Source organism: Podarcis tiliguerta (assembly GCF_965153285.1).
Source record: "Podarcis tiliguerta genome assembly, chromosome: 9".
In the NCBI taxonomy this organism is placed as follows: Eukaryota; Metazoa; Chordata; class Lepidosauria; order Squamata; family Lacertidae; genus Podarcis; species Podarcis tiliguerta.
In genome coordinates this window covers 3568611-3593417 of record NC_139542.1, presented here as the reverse complement: position 1 = coordinate 3593417, position 24807 = coordinate 3568611, and the positions used below count along the sequence as shown (strand labels likewise).

Sequence of the window (24807 nt, the reverse complement as noted above, 5' to 3'; positions counted from 1 at the left end):
CTGATTTCTTTCTGCAGGGCCTGTGAGACAGAGTTGCTCTGCCTGGCCTTTGGCTTGGAATCAACTTGATCCCCTTCCCCTCTTTCCTTTTTCCTTTCTCCTTCTGTGATGGAACTCCTATTTGGGGACTTCCCTGGCTTTTTTCTGGCCCACATAGGACCAGTCTGGATAGTTGGCCTTGGTGAAGATTTGACGTTTTCATCCCCCCCAAAACTTTTGAGTTTCTCCTGAAATGAGGCTGCATTTTAATGTTGTATTTTAATCTTGTTTTCAAGTTATATTTTAATCAATTGTTTTTATGCCTGGTGTTAGCTGTCCTGAGCCCGGTCTTGGCTGGAGAGGGCAGGGTATGAATAAAATTTATTATGAAACTACGGAACTCCTTGCCACAGGAGTGACAGCTTTTAAAAAGGCCTTGACAAATTCATGGAGGAGGAAAGGACTATCGATGGCCAACAGCCAGAATAGCTACGCTTTTCCTCCACTTCTGAACACCAGTTGCTGGAAACCACAGGAGGAGAGACTGGACTTGAGTTCGAATCCAGCTTGCGGCTTTCCCCCTGGTTGGCAACTGTGAGAAAAGGACGCCATCTTATGTTCTTACACGCCTGGCTTAGAAGCACTCACAAACACCTCAATTCTTAAGCAGAGGATGTTGGAGAAGATGGACTACTGGTCCCAAGCTGCAGAGCAATTGCGATGTCCCTGTACACAGAATCCAGTTCCCCAGCGTGCCAAGGCCACGGAAGCAGCGCTGCGCCATGCGCTCCGGCACCAAAGGGAGGCCACAGCAGTGATTGCAGCGTCCCTGTCAGCCCATGATGAATGGCTCCAATTTGGAGGCCGGTTCTCGCTGTCACTCTCTACCCGAAGGCCCTCCCTCTCGCCGCCAGCTGTTCTCTGCCCGGAGGCATTAGCTACGCTTTGGCGAGGACAGCCGGAGCGCGTGGAACAAAGGAGCAACCTGTCTCCGGCAGGCGAAAGACTAATCGAGGGGTCTGCGTGCCGGTTGTGTCGGGGAGGTGCGCGGGGCTTGCTGACGCACACCACTGATGCACTCCCAGTCTGATGATGTGGGTCTCTTATTGCTCCGGTGCCAGCGGGTGGAGAGATGTGCGGTCCCCAGAATCGGCTGGGCTGTAGGAGGCCGAGACCCACCCGGCCCAGGGCTCTGCTTCCAAGAGAAGACAGGGAAGCAGAGCGTCAGGGAGCAGACCATCACCCTCTTCTCTGGTGACTGGGAGTGGCTGCCGGGGCCACATAACAGATCTGCATTGGCTCCCAGTACGTTTCCGAGCACAATTCAAAGTGTTGGTGCTGACTTTGAAAGCCCTAAATGGCCTTGGCCCAGTATATCTGAAGGAGGTCTCCACCCCATCATTCAGCCTGGACACTGAGATCCAGCGCCGAGGGCCTTCTGGCAGTTCCCTTGTTGCGAGAAGCCAAGTTACAGGGAACCAGGCAGAGGGCCTTCTCGGTGGTGGCACCCGCCTTGTCGAACGCCCTCCCATCAGATGTCAAGGAAATAAGTAGTTATCTTATCTTTAAAAGACATCTGAAGGCAGCCCTGTTTAGGGAAGTTTATAATATTTAATGCTGTATTGTTTTTAACACTCGATTGGAAGCCGCCCAGAGTGGCTGGGGAAACTCAGTCAGATGGGTGGGGTATAAATAATAAATTATTTTATTATATTATTTGTGTCGGGACCTGGTTCTTGGTGGCGCACAGAGGCTCCCTTTTGGCTTAGAGCCCTTGGCAGACCTTCTCTGCACGAACCCCCCTAGCCTCCGAACATCGTGGGTTGCGATTCGGCGCATGCGTGACCGACGAAACCCGGACGAAACCCGTTCTTGTACTTCCGGGTTTCGGTGGTCTGCAACCCCCAAAAAACGCAACCTGAAGCGGCTGTAACCCGAGGTATGACTATACATCCAAATGCCTTGTGAGATTCCCTACCTTGGGCAAACGTTCAGGGTCTCCAGGGTGTCGCGGGATCACTTTCTGCAAGCGCAGGAAGCCGTAGTCGATGGTTGGCTCATTCAAGGCTGCAGGCGGAAAGGGGGAGTGGGTTAGAATCCTGTGAATTGGGGTCGTTGTTGAGAGACAGAACGGCCAGAACGGTGTGGCTTCTTCCGTAAATCTGTGTATTTCTAAGCTGAACTTCGGATACCAAATCCCGTTCACAGAGGGCTTTCCTCTAGACACTGTTATCTCCAGACATATTCTAAACCTATTTTAAAGTCATTGCTTTAGTTCCGTAGCTCAACTATATGCTGGGCGAAGGAGTCGTTTTTTTGGTCTGTACTGAACCTCCTGGCTTTCAGCCCCATATGATGTCCACCAAGCCCCAGTGTCACAAGAAGGGGAGAAAAACAACTCCCTATTCCCTTTCCCTCTCAAAAAAGGTACTTCTTCACATCTTTCATTTTATTTAAAGCATCTTCACCCCTTAACAGAAAAAAGGCTTCCTTGTAGTCTAAATGACACCACACAAAAGGAAAAGGAATGAGGAGGGAGGAGGAAAAATGGCAAACAGGCACTAGTTCTTAGTTACATAGTTCCTGTAATGACCAGCTGGAACAGAAAGAATTCAAGGAGAGGAAGAGAGTTGAAATGGTGGAGGGAGCAGGGCCTCTGAAAACCAGTTGCTGGAAACCGCAGGAGGGGAGAGAACTCTTGTGGGTTTCCATTTGGGGCATGGCAGAGGGTTGGACTAGATGACCCTCAGGGACCCTTCCAAATCTACGATTCTATGATTCTAACCTCCTCCAATGTAGGAATAAAGGTAAAGGGACCCCTGACCGTTAGGTCCAGTCACGGATGACTCTGGGGTTGCGGTGCTCATCTCGTTTTATTGGCCGAGGGAGCCGGTGTACAGCTTCCGAGTCATGTGGCCAGCATGACCAAGCCACTTCTGACAAACCAGAGCAGCGCACGGAAATGCCATTTACCTTCCCGCTGGAGCGGTACCTATTTATCTACTTGCACTTTGACGTGCTTTTGAACTGCTAGGTTAGCAGGAGCAGGGACCGAGCAACGGGAGCTCACCCCATCGCGGGGATTCGAACCATCGACCTTCTGATCGGCAAGCCGAAGAGGCTCAATGGTTTAACCCACAGCGCCACCTGCGTCCCGATAATGTAGGAATAGCCTGAGGCAAAAGTTCCAAAAGCACACCTTCAACCTGCCCTCATAGAAGATGCCTTCTGGGACAATACCAGGGCTAAGGAATAGCAATCTGCCCACAAGAACATAAGGAGAAGGTTGCTGGGACAGGCCAAGGGCCCACCTGGTCCAGCCTCTCACAGTGGCTTGTGGGAACCCCGCGATCAGGATTCGAACACAACACCCCCTCTGGGATCCAGAAGAATTGCTGCCTCCCACCTTGGAGGCACAGAAATAGCCATTACTGGTCCTCCCCTTCAGGAGCCAGACAAAAACATCCCTCTTTTTCCCAGGCCTTTGACTAATTAAACAATCTATGGCCTTTTAATCTCTCTCTCTCTTTATGTGATGGTGGAATTTGAATTTGTATCTCTGGCATGTATCTATGTGTTTTTATACTGCAACCAGCCCTGTGATCCTCTGAGAAAGAGAGGCAGAGAAATTGAACAAATAACAACATTGATATGAATAATCATAAATGATCTCTTCTCCCCCCTTTCCGCTCTCCTCCTCTTTCGCCCCCCCCTCCAATTTCCAAGGCATAGAGAATCAGGGATTCCACCCCCCCTCCAATAACCTGTCTATCACCCAGAAGGCACATACTCCCCCCTCCTTCCCCCCTCCCGCTTTAAACCTCCCCCCTCCGAGATTGGCGCGCTTCATTACTGAACCAAGATGAAGATAGATTGCCTGATTTAGCGTAAACATATGCTGCAATTCCAGTTCTGGGCAGCATTCGTGCAGGAGTAATTGGTATTGATTTTCTCCCTGCTCCCCCCCCCCCCGCCCCCACCCCTGGAAGGCCTTTCACAGGCCAGAGCACACGGGATTACCCATGCAACGAGGGGGGTAGGTGGGTGGGATGACACACACACACAGAGATGTGGTCACAGGGTTGTGCTTTGGGGGACAGGGGAAGATGGGCTGAGACGGGGTCTTGACAGTTTCACCGTTCTGAATTCCACGCGTGGGCTCAGATGCGTGAAGGGCAAGGCCAGAGCACGTGCCCCCATCGTCCCAGAGGCAGAGGGTGATTCACATGCTTGGCCTCGCCGTTGGGGAACCGGTATAATGAAATAATAGTAATAATAATAATATATCATTTATACCCCACCCATCTGGCTGGGTTTCCCCAGCCACTCTGGGAGGCTTCCAACAGAATATTAAAATACAATAACCTATTAAACATTAAAAGCTTCCCTAAACAGGGCTGCCTTCAGATGTCTTCTAAAAGTCTGGTAGTTGTTTTTCTCTTTAACATCTAGTGGGAGGGCGTTCCACAGGGCGGGCGCCACCACCGAGAAGGCCCTCTGCCTGGTTCAGTGTAACTTCACTTCTCGGAGGGAGGGAACCGCCAGAAGGCCCTCGGCACTGGATCTCAGTGTCTGGGCTGAACGATAGGGGTGGAGACACTCCTTCAGGTATACTGGGCCGAGGCCATTTAGGGCTTTCAAGGTCAGCACCAACACTTTGAATTGTGCTCGGAAACGTACTGGGAGCCAATGTAGACCGGTGTTCAAGACCGGTGTTATATGGTCTCAGAGGCCGCTCCCAGTCACCAGTCTGGCTGCCGCATTCTGGATTATTTGCAGTTTCTGGGTCACCTTCAAAGGTAGCCCCACGTAGAGCGCATTGCAGTAATCCAAGTGAGAGATAACCAGAGCATGCACCATTCTGGCCAGACAGTCCGCAGGCAGGGAGGGTCTCGTCCTACGTACCAGGTGGAGCTGGTAAACAGCTGCCCTGGTCACAGAATGGACCTGTGCCTCCATGGACAGCCATGAGTCCAGAATGACTCCCAGGCTGTGCACCTGGTTCTTCAGGGGCACAGTTACCCCATTCAGGACCAGGGAGTCCCCCACATCCGCCCACCTCCTGTCCCCCCAAAACAGTACTTCTGTCTTGTCAGGATTCGACTTCAATCTGTTTGCTAAGAAGCAACCTGGATCAGGACAATGGGCTGTCTAGCCCAGCACCCTGTTCTCACAGCGGCCAACCAGGTGCCTCTTCTGAGAAACCCACAAGCAGGATTCAAACACAAGAGCCACCCGACCATCCTACGGCTAGTAGTAAACCCCAGCCCTCTCCTCTTCCATGAATTTGTCTAATCCTCTTTTAAAGCCCCCAGGGTGAGTGCCCGTCACTGCCTCCTGTGGCAGAGAGTTCCATAGTTCAACCATGCAAAGACAGATTTTCTTTGATCTCTCCCAAAGTTGCACTGAGCACTCGCAGCAAACTCAAGGAGGCTGAATGAGTGCCGTCATTTCACAGCAAAGCCACAGTTCCAAAGGCCACGTGGGACCGTGAGCTGTCTGGGCAGAAACGTCAATACCCGCCCCTCCTTGCCTCAATATTGTCAATACCCGCCTCCCCACAAAAGAAGACCGCCCCAACTCTCACCAGTGTAAACAAAGCGTCCTGGCGCTCCTTTGCAGAACTGCTTCGATTTGTAGGAGAGGGTCACTTCCACCACTCCGGGAATGTGCCTTGGCGGAGTCTGCACACGGATTGCGTGCGGCGTGATGAGCTGTTAAGAGAGGAGGGCAGACATATAAAAGCAGAACAAGAGCCAATGGCAAATTGAGACCAGCACCCTGTTCTCACAGATCATTGAAATTGAAATACTTTATTTTCACTTGTACAACTTGTATACGGTGAGATTACATGAGCACCCCCAACCCAGCTTTCTTAGTCTTAATTCCCCTCATTTACTGACGCACACCCACCAAACCCGAAAGTCAGTTGCCCTGTTGTTATCTTTTCATTCAGCAGCCTAACAGCCCACGGATAGAAGCTGTTCTTTACCCTGTTGGTGTGATTAATCATGGGTGGTGCTGTGGGTTAAACCACAGAGCCTAGGGCTTGCTGATCAGAAGGTTGGTGGTTCGAATCCCCGCAACGGGGTGAGCTCCCATTGCTCGGTCCCTGCTCCTGCCCACCTAGCAGTTTGAAAGCACGTCAAAGTGCAAGTAGATAAGTAGGTACCACTCTGGCGGGAAAATAAATGGTGTTTCTGTGCACTGCTCTGGTTTCGCCAGAAGCGGCTTAGTCCTGCTGGTCACATGACCCGGGAAAACTGTCTGTGGACAAACGCCGGCTCCCTCGGCCAGTAAAGCAAGATGAGCGCCGCAACCCCAGTTGGCCACGACTGGGCCTAATGGTCAGGGGTCCCTTTACCTTTACCTATAACTTCTGCCCGAGGGCAGTTGAACAGGAAATTGCCAGCCAAGGAGTGAATCATTCCTGAAAAGTTTCCTCACTCTCCTGAGGCAACATTCTTCCGCTATTTCATCCCGCGATTCATGGGACATTCCATAATATCTTGTGCTGTATTCACCACCCTCATTCCGGTGGCCCCTTCCTGAACTTTTAGTTCACCCCCCTCGTACTGCCCGGACACTGAGGTCCAGCTCCGAGGGCCTTCTGGCGGTTCCCTCATTGCGAGAAGCAAAGCTACAGGGAACCAGGCAGAGGGCCTTCTCGGTAATGGCACCCGCCCTGTGGAACGCCCTCCCATCAGATGTCAAAGCGATAAATAACTACCTGACATTTAGAAGACATCTTAAGGCAGCCCTGTTCAGGGAAGTTTTTAATCTGTGATATTTTACTGTATTTTTTGTTTCTATGGAAGCCGCCCAGAGTGGCTGGGGAAACCCAGCCAGATGGGCGGGGTACAAATAATAAATTATTATTATTATTATTATTATTATGGAGCTCTGGGGCTGCCGCTGGGGAACCAGAGGCCACTGAACCTGAATTCCACGGACCGGAGACCGCAGAAACACCTCCCAGAGCACGGTCAGGCCAGAATCAGGACCCTCATGCGCAACTTTCCCCGAGGAACCCAACGTCCCCAAAAGGACCTTGCCTATCCAGCAGGTCAGGGAGGGCAGGAGACTATGGAAAGGAGGAGGAGGAGATGGCTATTGCAGGGGGTTGGACTAGATGACCCTTGGGTCCCTTCCAACGATTCTATGATTCTATCTTCAGGCCAGAAGGCTGGCCCTTTAAGAGCTATCCACAAGGCAGCAGGCCTGTAGCTGAGCAGAAGAGCATCTGCCTTGGGTTCAAGTCCCCAGAGATCCCTGCTTGCAACCCTGGAGAACTACAGCTGCCAGTCCGAGAAGACAATACTGGGCCTGGTGGGCCACACAGTGGTCTGGCTCTGAATAAATCAGCATGCTTCTTTCCCCGGTGGGATCCGGCACCAGACCAGAACACCCTTCCTTTTCATCAGTTAAGTTGCCAACCACAGCTGTGCAACCAGACACAGAGGCCTCTCTATGCTGCAAACCTCCATTGTTTCACTGCCAGCTTGAACTGTCATGGCTCCCTGCAAAGCACCCTGGGAGCTGCCGTTGGGCGAGGCTGCTCGCACATCTCTGTTTTTTTTGGGGGAACGATTGCCAAACCAAGTTTCAAGTCCTCAGTGTGCACATAAAAAGAAATTGTTATTTAGGGGAACTGAATTTAATTCTCAATTATATTCCAGAAACAGGGAGATTTCAAGGGGTCAAAAAAATATATGGATGTACCGTGCTATATTAGAAGCAAAAAAACTCGTTTTGATGAATTGGAAGAGATGCAAAAAGATTCCATTGAGCACATGGATTATGGACAGATTAGCTACATACGAACGAATTGCATGTCAACGCAAAATAAGAATGGATAAATATGAAGAAATCTGGATTGAATATTTAAGCGATAAGGCGGACAGTTGTGGGAAGTAGGGGGAGGAGAGAGAGGCGGGGAAATATTGTTTAAAAAGGTGTAGTCGTAGGTATATCAGTGCATTCCAATCTGAATTGTCAAATTGTGTGATTATTGTTATTATGGTTTTTGTTGTATGTGTCTTTTGCGGTGGATGTTTGTATAGAAAAAATGATTAAACATCAAAAAAAAACGAAGATCATGGCCACTGGTCCCATCACCTCCTGGCAAATAGAAGGGGAGGAAATGGAGGCAGTGAGAGATTTTACTTTCTTGGGCTCCATGATCACTGCAGATGGTGACAGCAGTCACGAAATTAAAAGACACCTGCTCCTTGGGAGAAAGGCGATGGCAAACCTAGACAGCATCTTAAAAAGCAGAGGCATCACCTTGCCAACAAAGGTCCGTATAGTAAAAGCTATGGTTTTCCCAGTAGTGATGTATGGAAGTGAGAGCTGGACCATAAAGAAGGCTGACCGCCGAAGAATTGACGCTTTTGAATTATGGTGCTGGAGGAAACTCTTGAGAGTCCCATGGACTGCAAGAAGATCAAACCTCTCCATTCTGAAGGAAATCAGCCCTGAGTGCTCACTGGAAGGACAGATCGTGAAGCTGAGGCTCCAATACTTTGGCCACCTCATGAGAAGAGAAGACTCCCTGGAAAAGACCCTGATGTTGGGAAAGATGGAGGGCACAAGGAGAAGGGGACAACAGAGGACGAGATGGTTGGACAGTGTTCTCGAAGCTACAAATATGAATCTGACCAAACTGCGGGAGGCAGTGGAAGACAGAAGTGCCTGGCGTGCTCTGGTCCATGGGGTCACGAAGAGTCGGACACGACTGAACGACTAAACAACAACAACAACAATAATAAAGTCCTCAGGGTGCCCCTGGAGACTCACCTCGCTCCACACCAGCATGGTGCCAAAGACCACCTGCAGCCCGTCAAAGAAGTTGTCCCCGATGACGATGACGGTGGCGCCGCCCGTCGTCCAGCCTTCACTGGGGCTGATGGCTTTGATGCAGGGGGTGGCAGCTTCAGGCAGGCAGGGAGGGGGGAGAGACAAGGCAGAGAGTCAGCAACTGGGGTGAGCGGAAGAAGAGAGGTGCAGATCACCATAAGAAGGGAAAGAGGGCAGTGATGTGGGGCGCAGAGGAGGGCAAGGGGGATGGCAGTGCATGTTGGAGGGAAGGAAAAACAGGCAATGAAGGGGGTTGGACTAGATGGCCTTCGCGGGTCCCTTCCAACTCTACAGTTCTCTGATTCCAGGCTTCCTAGCCAATGAGGATTATAGAGAACCATAGGCTGCGAAAGCCCCAAGAGAAAGGTTGTCCCTCTTCATAGAATCGTAGAGTTGGAAGGCATGCCAAGGGTCATCTAGTCCAACCCCAAATCATCTGCCCACATTAGTGCACAGAAAATATAATAATAATAATAATAATAATAATAATAATAATAATAATAATAATAATACAGTAGTACCTCTGGATGTGAACGAGATCCGTTCCGGAGCCCCGTTCGCATCCTGAAGTGTACACAACCTGCGTCTACGGATGTGTGGGTCACAATTCTCCACTTCCGCGCATGCACGTGACGTCGTTTTGAGCGACTGCACATGTGCAAGTGGTGATACCCGGAAGTAACACACTTCATCACTTCCGGGTCGCCATGGAGCGCAACCCGAAAATCCTTAACCTGAAGCTACTTCAACCCGAGGTATGACTGTAATAATAATAATAATAATAATAATAATAATAATAATAATAATTTATTTATACCCCGCCCATCTGGCCGGGTTTTCCCAGCCACTCTGGGCGGCTTCCAACAAAATTTTAAAATAAAATAGTTGCTGTCGTCATCCGTCTGTCTCGAGAGTCAATGGAGTGTGCCTCCAGGGGTGAAGTCAAACCACTGCATTAGCAGCACCAAAGGGTACTGCGCACGTCTGTGCAGCATGCATGGGGGACCTGGGCTGCCCGGACGACAAGAGCCCCCTCTCAGCCTCACTGATGGGGTCCAATGAAAAGCAGAGTGATACGCTAGGCACCAGCTTGCCGGAAGGAGGCGTACATGGCGCCACAGAAAATAATATATGGAGATGAGCAGTGATCGTTGCAACACATCAATGTACAACTGGAAGATTCTTCCGTAAACCTAGAATCTGTGATAAGCTCTGGCTGCGATAAGATCTGACGCCTGAGTTTGCCACTGCGCTGCTGCAACACAGACCTTCAGAGGGGTCCAGCCTTCTTGCTCGCCTCCCATGCTTGGAGTTGTTGTGCACAAACATGTTATCAGACACCGCCAGGACATGGCCGTCCACATTGACTGTCGTCGACACCACAACCTAAAGGGGAAGAGAGATTAGGGGTTTGCCAAGGAGGAGGAGACATCTAGACTCCCCCCAAAACAGCCATTTCCTGGTCATCTGAAGGTAGAAAAACAGGCTAGACAACCATTGGGGTTATTCCATCAGAGAGAGGGCACCATCCAGGGCTATAGGGTGACGTCTGCCCTGTACTGACCCACCGAGCATCTCTGATGCAATTTGTCACAGCCAGATTTGCCGCTTCATGCCTTTCAGCTGCTTGGCTGCACATTCTCTGCACAAAGAAATAAGGTGGAAGGCCAGCTACCAATTTGCACACTGGCAGGTGCGCAGCCTGGGGTCACTTTGGACTCACAGCTGTCCATGGAGGCGCAGGTCAATTCTGTGTCCAGGACAGCTGTTTATCAGCTCCATCTGGTACGCAGGATGAGACCCTCCCTGCCCGCAGACTGTCTCTCCAGAGCGATGCATGCTCTGGTTATCTCTTGCTTGGACTACTGCAATGCGCTCTACACAGGGCTACCTTTGAAGGTGTCCCAGAAACTACAACTAATCCAGCCAGACTGGGGACTGGGAGTGGCCGCTGAGACCATATAACACAGGTCCTGAAAGTTCTTTATTGGCTCGCAGGACATTTCTGAGCACAATTCAAAGTGTTGGTGCTGACCTTGAAAGCCCTAAATGGCCTCAACTCAGTATACCTGAAGGAGCATCTCTGCCCCCATTGCTCAGTCTGGACACTGAGGTCCAGCGCGGAGGGCCTTCTGGCAGTTCCCTCACTGCAAGAGGCTAGAGAACCAGGCAGAGGGCCTTCTTGGTAGGGGCACACGCCCTGTGGAACGCCCTCCCATCAGATGTCAAGGAGATAAGCAACTATCTGACTTTTAGAAGACATCTGAAGGCAGCCCTGTACAGGAAAACTGTTTTTGAATGTTTTATTACATTTTTATATGTGTTGGAAGCTGCCCAGAGTGGCAACCAGAATGGCAGGGTATAAATGATAAACTTATTATTATATTATTATTGTTATTTCTCTGATGAGTTTCTTTAAAGAAATTCTAAAATGTCCATTGGTGTCTGGCTATTGCAGGGGTATGCGTGGAACCGCACATAAACTGTGTTTCTGCAGGGGAATGGAGAATCTAGAACATTTTAAAGTCATCTGGTGGGATTTTTACTTCCGATGCTTCAGACGTAAGACGCTTAACATTAAAAATCCACGCCAGCTTGGGAAATATAGATGCCTGGGTTTATATTTCTTTTTCCTACTATTCGTTGTGTTTGCTTGCTTGCTGTATATGGCATGATGCAATACCCCGCCAGCGCCCTTTGGGTCTGTGAATAATGCCAGCCTCATGCAAGGAAACCAGAGGGGCCACGCTGTCTGTGGGGGCAAGAAGGGGCTCCCTGGGCCTCAACCGGCTCTGGCTGGCTGGCTGGGGGGCTTCATCATCAGGTTGCTCTCCTAACGATATGGTAATTGTGACATTTTTACATGATTAGCAGCCATTCCAATTTGCATAGCGCGGGTGCCTGGGAGTGAAAGCACACCCACCTTGATGAGGGAAGGAGCAGCAGCAGCAGACGCCGCCGCTACGGGCAAGAGGCGAGTGCGAACCACGCTTGGTAGCAGAGGTGGATTTAGGCAAGCGAGACCGACTCGCTCGCACAGGGTGCCGAGCCCAGAGGGCACCACGGGGGGAATTGCAACGATGACAAACAACGATTAAATACAATAAAATCTGCTTATAGAGATGGGAAACAAAGAGGCATACCAAGAAACGAACGTGTTTGCATTAGGGGATGTCCTGAAGTAGAGGACCTCTTGCCCTGCCCCTTATATAATGAAGCAAGAGAAAGATTTTTAGCACCTATAATGACAAGGTCCCCTGGCCAGAACCCCTCTGACATGATTTCATATCTCCTTGCAGACACAGATAAGTATGTGACCTGGCGTGTAGCACTCTTTGCAACTGCCGCTAGGAAAATTAGAGCAAATTATATAGCCAAGGTAGCCACCAACTGTAAAGAAGATGAATTTATGGCGCTGTGGGTTAAACTGCAGAGCCTAGGACTTGCCAATCAGAAGGTCGGCGGTTTGAATCCCCGCGATGGGGTGAGCTCCCTTTGCTCGGTCCCTGCTCCTGCCAACCTAGCAGTTCGAAAGCACAACAAAGTGCAAGTAGATAAATAGGTACCACTCTGGTGGGAAGGTAAACGCCGTTTCCATGTGCTGCTCTGCTTCGCCAGAAGCGGCTTAGTCATGCTGACCACATGACCCAGAAGCTGTACACCGGCTCCCTCGGCCAATAAAGCGAGATGAGCACCGCAACCCCAGAGTCGGCCATGACTGGACCTAATGGTCAGGGGTCCCTTTACCTTTACCTTTTACATCAAGCTATATTCTATCTTTATCACCAAACTCCGAATATAATTGCACATTGTATTAATCAACATTATTTTTTAATATATTAGTGGCCATGTGATAATGTCAGCTTATAAATTTTATTGTTTAATGTCTTAACTTCTATATTAAGGTACTTTTATAGCTCTGTTTAGAGTAGGCAATGTCTTGATAATATAAATGTTTTAAGTTTTTTGTATCAATCCAGTATATTTTCTTTTAATCGTTGAATGATTCTGTGTACATTGCGGCAGCCTTTGGCTATGTGCAATAAAGCTGACTGACTGACTGACTGACTGACTGACTGACAAACAACGGAAGGCAAGAGGTGAGGGGCCTCCGATTTTTGGCATTGCACAGGGCACTGCTGAAGTTTTAAAGCTCAAATTTCAGTTGAAATTCCTGCATCGCAGCTGGTTGGACTGGATAACCCTTGAGGGTCCCTTCCATGATTCAAAGTCTTCTCTATGCAATGGCGGAAGCCAGCAGGCCACAGGCCAGCAGGCCACAGGCACACCCGTCCCCACCTAAACACTGTGACCCAGGTTACAAATTGTTTCCCGAGCCCTAAGACTTGGGGACCCGGTCATCTGCAAGAAAACTTTCTCCCATATCAACCAGCCCATGACTGAATCTCAGCGGGTGAGAATGGGACTCCCGAGGGCCCTCTCGCTGGGGAAGGGCCTTTTCAGTGGTGGCTCCTTGTGTGTGGAACTCCCTCCTGACCAAGGTGTGTCTCTGGCCGTATCTCACTGTAGCATCTTTCTCAGTGGCTCTTTGGAGGGGAGCAGATCGCTCCTGTGGCGGTTTTTGTCAGGAAGGAACAGAAGTAGCAGGCGAAAGGGAAAATGGGGTGCATCTCACCTGAAAGCGGCGCATGTCCCGGGGGTTCCCTGCATTCTTCAGGCAGTTCTGGTTGCATTTGAGGAAGAACTTGAGGAAAAATCTAGAAGGAAGAGGAGAAAAGAGGGCGTTGAACTTACCCAGAGAGAAGCCATTGCTCTGGCTCTCCTTGGTGGTCAAGTTAGAGATTGTGTCTGCTGGGCACCTTGGGGCTGGTAGGGCAGAAAGCAAGGAGCCCAACAGCAGGGGGCGCCACAGCCAATGTTGGGCAGAGCCAACCCGGCTGAGTTCTACAAGGGCAAGACTGTAGAAAGAGCTGGTGGGCAGAGCCAACCGCTTAACTGGCTGTAAGTAAGGCAGGCAGTAGGTGGGAGCAGGCTGAGGTTGGCAGGGCACTGCCCAATTTGCCCCGACGGACAAGGCTTCATGGTGGTCACCATATTCCAAGCCCTGGTTCCTCGCCTGATGGTTTGGCTCAGGTGCTCTGGGCAACTTGGCCACAGAAAAATTCAAGACAGTTGCTTTTTTCCAATAATTCAAACCACAATTCAAAGTGTTGGTGCTGACCTTTAAAGCCCTAAACGGCCATGGCCCAGTATACCTGAAGGAGCGTCTCCACCCCCATCATTCTACCTGGCACTGAGGTCCAGCGCCAAGGGCCTTCTGGCGGTTCCCTCACTGTGAGAAGCCAAGTTACAGGGAAGCAGGCAGAGGGCCTTCTCGGTGGTGGCGCCTGCCCTGTGGAACCACCAGATGTCAAAGAGAACAACAACTACCAGACTTTTAGAAGACATCTGAAGGCAGCCCTCTTTAGGGAAGCTTTTAATGTTTGATGTATTACGGTATTTTAATATTTTGTTGGAAGCCGCCCGGAGTGGCTGGGGGGACCCAGCCAGATGGGCGGGGTAGAAATATATTATTATTATTATTATTATTATTATTATTATTATTATTATTAAGCAACAGTATCCAAGCACCTTCTCTGGTCAAACCAGTCTGGACTGTGGCCGGCACCTGTCAAAACACCTTTCCCAGCACCCTTGTCCACCCACCCCCAATCCTTGCCGAAACGGATCACTCACCCTTTGCCTCCCTCCCTTGCCTTGCGCCTGATGGTCGCGCTGGCCCTTTAAGGCAGCCCTGAAATGCACCCTTCTCTGCTTAAGAGGGTATTGATTGGAAACTGATCCCCGGCTGCCTCCGAGGCAGCTAATGGGCTTTATTGCTGCAGAGAACGATCAATCAGGGAATACAAACCCTGGAGATATCTGAGCCCGGGGGGGGGGGGCGGCGCAGATGGCAGGGAGTGTGGGGCGAGGGAGGCCTGTGCCGGATGCAGATCCGAGCCGCGGCTTCACACGCCCAGCACCTTCCAGGAGATGCAGATACCTGGAGTCACCCCCAAATTGCCACTGGGGTGCATGTTATGATGTTCTGCTTTCTGCGCCTTTCGTAGCAGCCTGAGAATTGCTCGCTTTGCTGGGCTGCTGTTCAAGGCAAGGGAGTTTCTAAAGCAAAGTTGGATGTCTAATTCTACAATTCTGTGATTCCATGAGCTCACTGTGAGTTCCCAAAGCAGACGGGGAGCCTGGGTGCCCGCCTTTAATGGGCATGAGAAGCTGGGCATGAGAAACTGTGGAGAGCGCCAGGCCCTCAGGGCAGCTGGCAAGCTCTGTGCATCCTGGGAACCGTCAGCGGCTAAAGTCTGACACCAGCCACACCCTCACGGTGCATTTAAAGCACATGGCTTACCCCAAAGAGTCCTGGCAGCTGTGGTTGGTTAAGGGTGCTGGGAATGCTCACAAGGATGGAAGAATGAGGAAATCCCAACGAAAGAAAAATTGATGGGCTACACAGAGCTGGCTAAATTGACATACAAATTGCGGGACAAGGACAACTGTGACTTTAAGGAAGAAGGGGAGCTTTTTACTAATTTATCTAAAAAGACAACAAAATGAATTGGACTCCTTGGCAGGTTTTGAATAAGCATACACCAATTTATTAGCTGGCAACATGGTAGATAGATAATGTAAGGATATGTATAATTTTATAACATGCAGGGAATAAATATGTGCTGAGAAATCAGAGAGAGGAGCTGAGGGGAGGGTTTGAAGGGGGGAAATAATGAATATGATATTTTTGATAATTTGTTATGTTGAAATTGTTAATAAAAACATTAAAAAGGGGTGCTGGGAATGCTAATGGCCTGAGGGGCAAACCGCAGCTCCCAGGATTCTTTGGAAGAAGCCACAGGTTTTAAACTAAAGGTGTGATTGTGACCTTTCTGGGCTCGGCTTGGAAGTGGTGGAAGCTGACAGGTTTTGGGCTTCCACCAGCAACGCCAGGAGAAGCGATTCCATGAGGCCTGTCCAAAGATCCTTTGCCAAGGTCACAGGGAGCCCTGGAAAGCAGACTGGGTGCATCCTCTGCAACGGTTTGCCAGGCACGCCGTGGATCGCAAGGTGTGGCAAAGATCTCTTGATTGTTTGCCAGGGTTCCCAGGATCCTGAGGAAGGTGTGCCAAAGACAACGGCCGAGGGATGATCTGAGGTCTCAAAGTCAAACCTTATGAGGAGTGGTTGAGGGAACTGGGTATGTTTAGCCTAGATAAGAAGGGACTCGGAGGTGGCTCCCGGTGGAGAACAGGGTCAGGTTTAAGGTGCTGGTTTTGACCTTTAAAGCCCTATGCGGCCTAGGACCCTCGTACCTACGGGACCGCCTCTCCTGGTATGCCCCGCGGAGGACCTTAAGGTCCGCAAATAACAACACTTTGGAGTTCCCAAGTCGCAAGGAGGTTAGATTGGTTTCAACTAGGGCCAGGGCCTTTTCAGTGCTGGCCCTGACGTGGTGGAACACTCTGTCACAAGAGACTAGGGCCCTGCGGGACTTGACATCTTTCCGCTGGGCCTGCAAGACAGAGCTGTTCCACCTGGCCTTTGGTTTGGACTCAGTCTGACCCCTCCCCTTATGGTCTTGATTTATCAGCTACTTTAAAATGAGGCTGCATTTTAAATTGCATTTTAACCTGTATTTTAAATTGGGTGTTCCCCCCCCCCATTTTCCTTCCCCCCTCTCTTTTCCCCCTATTATGTTTTTACTGTGGATTTATTGGTGTTAGCCGCCCTGAGCCCAGCTCTGGCTGGGGAGGGCGGGGTATAAATAATTCTTTATTATTATTACTACTATTATTATTATTATTATTATTATTATTCAGCCATCTTCACATATTCAAAAGGTTGTCACATGGAAGATGGAGCAAGCTGGTTTTCTGCTGCGCCAGAGAAGAGAATCTGAACCATCTGGTCCCGAATAAACTTTCCGATGCTGAGAACTGTTTGACAGTGGAACGGGCTACCTCGGAAGGTGGTGAACTCTCCTTGGCTGGAGGTTCTGAGGTTGGGTGGCCATCTGCCAGGGATTCTTTAGCTGCGATTCCTGCATTGCGGGGGGTTGGACTAGATGACCCTCAGAACCCCTTCCAACTCTACAATTTGCGATTCTGCAATCTTTTGAAAAGGACCGGGGAAGAGGGGAAGGAAGAGAGAATTGGGCCGAGGGGAGAAGGAGCAGCTGAGAAAAAAAATCCTGAAAAGATGGATGGAAGCCAGAGAATACGATTCCTTCTCCAACCGCATTCCGGGCTGATGAAATATTTAGGATGCTTGTGTAGGGTCCTATAATTGTCATCCTAGCATCAATAATTAAGGGGCGGCAGCCGTGCCTGCTTTGGAGAGGACCGGGAAGGCTGGGAAGAGAGGAAAAGCCAGCTCTAAATACACACACACACACACACACACACACACAACACTGCCCAGCTCTGCCCAGCCGTTGCTTTGCAGAACAAATTAGGCTGGCAATTTAAGGGCAATGAATGCAATAGTAGGGTTTTGGGTTGTTTGTTTTTTTTTTAGGAACAGAGGAATTTGCCTTATACTGAGCCACTGGTTGTCCAACTAACTCAGTAACATAACCTTCAACATTTCTCCAGTGAAAATAGGCACGTCATTATTATTATTATTATTATTATTATTATTACTATTACAGTGGTACCTTGGGTTACAAACGCTTCAGGTTACAGACTCCGCTAACCCACAAATAGGGTTAAGAATTTTGCTCAGGATAAGAACAGAAATTGTGCGGCGGCAGCGGGAGGCCCCATTAGCGGTGCTTCAGGTTAAGAACAGTTTCAGGTTAAGAACGGACCTCCGGAATGAATTAAGTTCTTAACCCGAGGTACCACTGTATTATTATTATTCTACACGGCCCTTCTAACTGGCTTGCCCCAGCTACCCTGGGCTGCTTCCAACATATATAAAAACATAATAAAACATTCAACATTTTAAAACTTCCCTATACAGGGTGGCCTTCAGATGTCTTCTAAAGGTTGTAAAGTTACTTATCTACATGGCTTGGAGGGGGGGGCATAACTCCATACCCTCCAACATTTCTCCATTGAAAATAGGGATATCCTAAGGTAAAGGTAAAGGGGCCCCTGACCATTAGGTCCAGTCGTGACCGACTCTGGGGTTACGGCGCTCATCTCGCTTTATTGGCCGAGGGAGCTGGCGTACAGCTTCCGGGTCATGTGGCCAGCAGGACTAAGCCGCTTCTGGCGAACCAGAGCAGCGCATGGAAATGCCGTTTACCTTCCTGCCGGAGTGGTACCTATTTATCTACTTGCACTTTGACGTGCTTTCGAACTGCTAGGTTGGCAGGAGAAGGGACCGAGCAATGGGAGCTCACCCCGTCACAGGGATTCGAACCACTGACCTTCTGATCGGCAAGTCCTAGGCTCTCGTTTAACCCGAGGTACCACTGTATTATTATTATTCTACACGGCACATCTGACTGGCTTGCCCCAACCACTCTGGGCTGCTTCCAACATATATAAAAACAGAATAAAGCATTCAACGTTTTTTAAGAATCTTCCCTATATAGGGCTGCCTTCAGATGTCTTCTAAAGGTTGTATAGTTACTTATCTACTTGGCTTGGGGCGTTTGCACAACTCCATACCCTCCAACATTTGTCCAATGAAAATAGGGATATCTTAAGGAAAAGTAGGATCAAATCAGAAACTTGGATGGCTTCTGTAAATCTGGGACTGTCCCTGGAAAACAGGGGCACTTGGAGGGTCTGCTAATCTCTACACAAATTGGCATTAGCTTTCCAAGGACTCACACTGTGGACGTTCCCAGCGCTACCCGGAGATGACAGGAATTGAACTTCTGGCTTTCAAAGCAGATGTGTCCTTCCCCATTCCTCTCCTCCGGCTCCATCCCTTGTAGTAACCGCTTTCCTACAAGCCTCTGAATCCTGCCCTTGTTCTTCATCAGCTGTGCTTGCTGAGGCCGAGGGCCACCCGTTATTCCTGGCCTAGGTTCAGAGGCACCACTGCCTCCATGAGGTCTAGTTGCTTCTCAAGTACGGAGGAGCTGGTGGCAGCGCTTGAAATCCTGCATGGATTGCAGCATCTGCAGCAAGTTCACCCAGGTGATCGATCAGGGACACCTCCCCTCTCTTTTTTAGTTTAAATTTAAAAAGCGCTGCACCGAGCCGAAACGGAAACGCACGGTCCCTGTTTTTCAATATTATTTGTTCAGAAGAACCAAACTTTGGAGGTTAATCGCAGGAATGAAATCTGGGGGGAAAGGAGAGGTGGAGACTTAAGACTCAGGTAGGCTGGAGTTCCTGCTTTGCTTGCAGGTGGTAATCAAGGGAAGGAAGACATGCAGAAAGGTGGAGGAGATGGATAGATATATTTGGAGAGGTAGGGGGGTACCCCTCCCCCTATGGCAAGATTGACAGGGAGCCAGCAGAGCCCCCCTCCCTGCTTCTGCCATGCCCACTGCCCTCCCCTCTGGTGCCACTGACTTCAACTGAGAGACAAGAGAAGAGAAATAATAAAAATAAACAGACGTCGTCGGACTCCTTCACCTCCTTTAGCGGCAACGGCGCACAGAGGCCCACGGAGTTAAAAATAAAGACAATGTGCATACATTAGCATCCATAATGCACAACTCTCCCCATTTAATATGCAAATTCCCAGCAACGCTGCCGAACACCTTCTGTTCCGAGCGCATAAATTTGAATTTGCAATTAGAATAATCTTGTATAATTAATGAAAAGCGTCAATTTTAGCTCCTAAGTAATTTGATTAACATGTTGATAGGGCACTTATCGGGCTCTCTAAACCAGAGGGGCTGGGCGTCTCAGGAAGGAGAGGAAGGGGAAAACGGGGAGAGAGAGAGAGGGAGGGAAAAGAGGGAGGGAGGGAAGGATGAGAGGGGAAAGGTGGGGGGCCAAGGAGAGCCCCCATCTTCCCCTGGAACCAAAGGAATGCAAAGTTAAGAGACACTGCTGGGAAGGATGCAGGCATGAATGGGAGTCAGACAGACAGACAGCGAGAGAGAGGAGGCTGGATGACATGATTTCAGAACATAACAAGGGCTCCCCCCCCCCCCCCCAGCCAGAGCTCAGCTCCAGCACGTCTAATGGCCATTCTAAAACAAGGTTCATGGTGAGCTCCGGCACCTCTTTTTCTAGAAAAATAGCACTGCCTAAGACAAGCCTAAGGGATGCAGGTGGCGCTGTGGGTTAAACCACAGAGCCTAGGACTTGCCTATCAGAAGGTCAGCGGTTCGAATCCCCGTGACGGGGTGAGCTCCCGTTGCTCGGTCCCTGCTCCTGCCAACCTAGCAGTTCGAAAGCACGTCAAAGTGCAAGTAGATAAATAGGTACCGCTCCAGCGGGAAGGTAAACGGCGTTTCCGAACGCTGCTCTGGTTCGCCAGAAGCGGCTTAGTCCTGCTGGCCGCATGACCCGGAAGCTGTACGCCGGCTCCCTCGGCCAATAAAGCGAGATGAGCGCCACAACCCCAGTCGTCCGCGACTGGACCTAATGGTCAGGGGTCCCTTTACCTTTTAAGACGAGCCTGCTGGATCAGGCCAATGGCTCATCTAACCCAGCATCCTGTTCTCACAGTGGCCAACCAGATGCCAGTGCGAAACCAGCAAGCAGGATGCGAGCGCAAGAGCCACACTCTAATTTCCTGTGGTTTCCAGAAACTGGAATTTAGAAGCATTTCTGCCTTCAACTGAGGAGACCCATCCTTGCTAGTAGCCTTTGACAGCCCTCTCCTCCTTGAATTGTCTTTAAAAACCATCTCAGTTGGTGGGAGCAAGTTCCATGGTTTAGCCCTTCCCTGTGTGAAGATCTTCTCTTCTCTGTCCCGAATCTCCTAAGCTCCATCCTCATTGGATGCTCATGAGCTCCAGCGTTATAAAAGATGAAGGAAAATCTTCCTCCATCCACTTCCCCCAGGCCATGCCCACCTCTGGTCTACAAGACCTCCTGATCAGATGCCTACCCAGTTGTGTGACCTGATCTACCCAAACTTTACTTCCTGGAGGGGTTTTTGTGTTTTTCTTCTCCTGTCCAGAGTGCAGAGACGGTAGCTTGTGTGTGTGTGTGTGTGTGTGTGTGTGTGTGCTTGTGTCTGCATGTGATCTGGCTGAAGGAGAAGCTGAAAGATCGGAGCACACAATGGCTGCCGGCCAGACAGACCGTAATAGCTTTGATTCTTCCCCTCCTAATCTCCCCGCTGCCTTGTCAATCCCCATTCTTCTCTGTCGCCTGCCGGCTGTCTCCCGGGTGGCTTGAGTGACAGGCAGCCATCCCAAGGCACCGGGCCCCTCTCGCCGCAGCACCGATGCTATCGCGGGCGGACAAAAGCTGGGGAAATGTCAGTGCATTATCGAGGCACCCTGACCGCCACCAGGATGCAACAAAATGGGAGGAACGTTTTTCTCCCATTGGCCCATTGTGCAATTGATGGAAAAAGTGACTTCCTTACACACACACACACACACACACACACAATCTTCTTTCCAACGAAGAGAGGGCAAGACAGACAAACATTTTCTCCACGAGTCAGGAGGGTGGTTTGTTGTGAAGGTTCAGGGGATACACAGGGCCAGCTAGAAATGAGCCTCAAATTTCCCAGGTATTCTCCAGAAGCTCAGAAGGTCAGTCTACAATGGGGAGAGATCAGGCCCCTCGAATCTTGGGCAGAAGGGGATAGCACTGAATATATATTTGAGGGCAGCTGGCAGACAAATGGGCCTCCTCTAAATTTTGCCCTTCAAACTGGAATGGCCTTCCCTCAGTGTGGGGGTGCAAATATCCAGAGTGTAGTGATCAGATGGGATTACTAGGAGGAATGATAAAATATGCATCAAGCCATTTTGTCTGCGATGAAAGCATGGCGTTGACTGGGTTTGATTCATTGGCAATAATTTCTGATCAAATCCCACAAGCCTCTCCATCTCTGCCATTTGCTTTCTCTACACCTGACAGGCATGTATCAGCATTCTAAAAACACAGGCCAGTTGCCTCACCATAAAGATAGTCTGTAACTTAGATGTAGTTAATCTTTAGGTAGATCTTAAGGGCCAGGAAGAGAGTTCACAAAGAGATGGTAAATACAGTGGTACCTTGGGTTACATATGCTTCAGGTTAAATATGCTTCAGGTTAAATACGCTTCAGGTTACAGACTCCGCTAACCCAGAAATAGTACCTCGGGTTAAGAATTTTGCTTCAGGATGAGAGCAGAAATCGTGCTCCGGTGGCGCGGCAGCAGCGGGAGGCCCCACTAGCTAAAGTGGTGCTTCAGGTTAAGAACAGACCCCTGGAATGAATTAAGTACATAACCAGAGGTACCACTGTACTACCATCCTTCCTCCTGTTTATTCCTGCTTATGACCTCCAGGGTTTTGCTGAATGAATTCCTCCTTTTATTCCTATTTTATTTACTCTGGACTACTATGCATGCTCAAATAGGAAATAGTTTCTTTGTAGTTTCAACTTTAACTTTGTCCCACGTGGGTTTTTTTGAAATGCTCAGAGGAAATCTGATTGGTTCTTACAAACACTGTGTAAAAAGTTCTTTTGTGAATAAAACGACCTGGGCCGGAGGGTGGACAGGAATTATTATTATTGGCACTCCTCCCAGAGTCTTGCTGGTCCAGCCTTGTGTGTATTTTATTAATCAGAGTCCAATCCTTCCTTGCTTTGGGAACGCTACACCTCAGGAGGTTGTGGATGGCAAGAGTTGTTTGGCAGTGGAACGGTCTCCCTCGGAAGCTGGTGGGCTCTTCTTCCTTGGAGGTTTCTAAGCAGAGGTTGGATGGCCATTTGTCGTGGATGCTTGAGCTGAGATTCCTGCATTGCAGGGGGTTGGACTAGATGACCCTTGGGGTCCCCTCCAACCCAACAATTCTAGGATTGATGCGACCCAGAGGCCCAAGCCCCTCTTGATGTGGCCAGCGGGGCTGGGAACAACACTAGCCATGGCTTTCCCAGCAACACAACGCATGCACAGTAGTGTCTCTTGCGCCTCAGTTCCCTGCTTCTCTATGCATGCACAGTTAAGCAGGCGTGGCCAACATAATGTGCTCCAGATGTTTATTTATTGCATTTTTATTTTAACATTTGTATACCACCCTTCATCCAAAGATCTCAGGGCGGCTCATAGCACAAAAGGGCAGTTGGGCAGCATCGCCTATCATCCTCCACCACTGGCCATGTCTAGAAGGGGCTGGTGCGAGTTGGGAGACCACCAACAACAACAACAACAATTTAATTTTTTACACCCTGCCCATCCGGCTGGGTTTCCCCAGCCACTCTGGGTGGCTTCCAGCACATATAAGATGTCAAACATATAGGGCTGTCTTCCCTAGGGTCCCCAGTTGCTTACCCCTGCAGTACTACCTTGTCCCCCAGGGTTCCTAGAATCATAGAATGATAGAATCATAGAGTTGGAAGAGACCACAAGGGCCATCGAGTCCAACCCCCTGCCAAGCAGGAAACACCATCAGAGCACTCCTGACATATGGTTGTCAAGCCTCTGCTTAAAGACCTCCAAAGAAGGAGACTCCACCACACTCCTTGGCAGCAAATTCCACTGTCGAACAGCTCTTACTGTCAGGAAGTTCTTCCTAATGTTTAGGTGGAATCTTCTTTCTTGTAGTTTGCATCTATTGCTCCGTGTCCGCTTCTCTAGAGCAGCAGAAAACAACCTTTCTCCCTCCTCCTTGCTTCTTCAGGTGCACCATGTTCACACATTGCAAGGGGTTGGACTAGATGACCCCTCATGACCCCTTCCAACTCTGCAGTCCTAGGATTCTAGGATCCAGCTTGGTGTAGATGATACCGCTAGGGATACTCTAGGGAACCCACTCCCTAAAGAAGCCAGACTGGATCCATCCTTGCTGTACTGGCAGGTGGAGTCCGTTTTATTCCAACAATTCAAAGTGTTGGTGCTGACCTTGAAAGCCCTAAATGGCCTCCGCCCAGAATTCCTGAAGGAGCGTCTCCACCTCCATCGTTCTGCCCGGACACTGAGGTCCAGCTCCGAGGGTCTTCTGGCAGTTCCCTCACTGCGAGAAGCCAAGTTACAGGGAACCAGGCAGAGGGCCTTCTCAGTAGTGGCGCCTGCCCTGTGGAACACCCTCCCATCAGATGTCAAGGAAATAAACAACTATTGGACTTTTAGAAGACATCTGAGGGCAACCCTGTTTTATCACTTTATGATGTTTTATCACTTTATTATTATTATTATTATTAACAACAACAACAACAACCTGTTGGGAGCAGCCCATAGTGGCTGGGGAAACCCAGCCAGATGGGTGGTGTATAAATATTTTATTTTTATTTTTATTTTTATTCCACCTGGCCTTTGGGAACTGACTGGTGATTTAAAAAAATAAAATAAAATGTTTTCAATAGAGCTATGCTGTTTTTATTTTAATAATATAGGCTTTTTATATCGTTTTAATTCTATCAGAGTTGAATTTCTTCTTAACTATTACACGTTTTTAGCTTTCTGTAGTTCTCCTCTGCTGTTTTAATCTTGGTAAGCTGCCTTGAGCACTGGTGTGCCTTGAGCACTGGTCTGGTGCAATAATAATAATAATAATAATAATAATAATAATAATAATAATAATGCAATAATAATAATAATAATAATCACAGCTTTGTGGGTCACTTGAAGATTCCTGGGCATCTTGGCAAAACACCTACTGAACTCACCCCCTTCGCACAAACATTAAACTCTCATTTTGATAACTGCAGCTGTGTCTTTCTAAGGTGATGGATGTGCCTATCCTTGTGAGCAAAGTTCCGTGATTGCTGTTAGGAAAGACAGAAACCAATCAAAGGCAAAAGGCAGATACCCCAAACTGTTTGGGAGAGCACCTAAATGGAGCACACAGGACACAGTTTGAGATCCTCTAATATGAGTTTACCATTTCAGCACAGAGAGTTGGGAATAAGATGACGGTGGCAGTGCCTGGA

The 24807-nt window shown here is 49.4% G+C and overlaps 1 protein-coding gene across 3 annotated transcripts in view; it reads right to left on the bottom strand.

The window, feature by feature from the left end:
* LOC310657552 (transcription factor COE1-like) overlaps positions 1-24807 on the bottom strand; it is a 107063-nt gene that overhangs the window by 23537 nt on the left and 58719 nt on the right. For all 3 annotated transcript variants that reach the window (XM_083398368.1, XM_083398366.1, XM_083398367.1), the window contains exons 8-12: positions 13475-13556; positions 10107-10224; positions 8779-8912; positions 5567-5693; positions 1958-2046 (exon numbers count right to left, since the gene is read on the bottom strand). In XM_083398368.1, coding sequence (XP_083254494.1) covers positions 1958-2046; positions 5567-5693; positions 8779-8912; positions 10107-10224; positions 13475-13556 — 550 coding nt within the window. The remainder of the gene's footprint in view (positions 1-1957; positions 2047-5566; positions 5694-8778; positions 8913-10106; positions 10225-13474; positions 13557-24807) is intronic.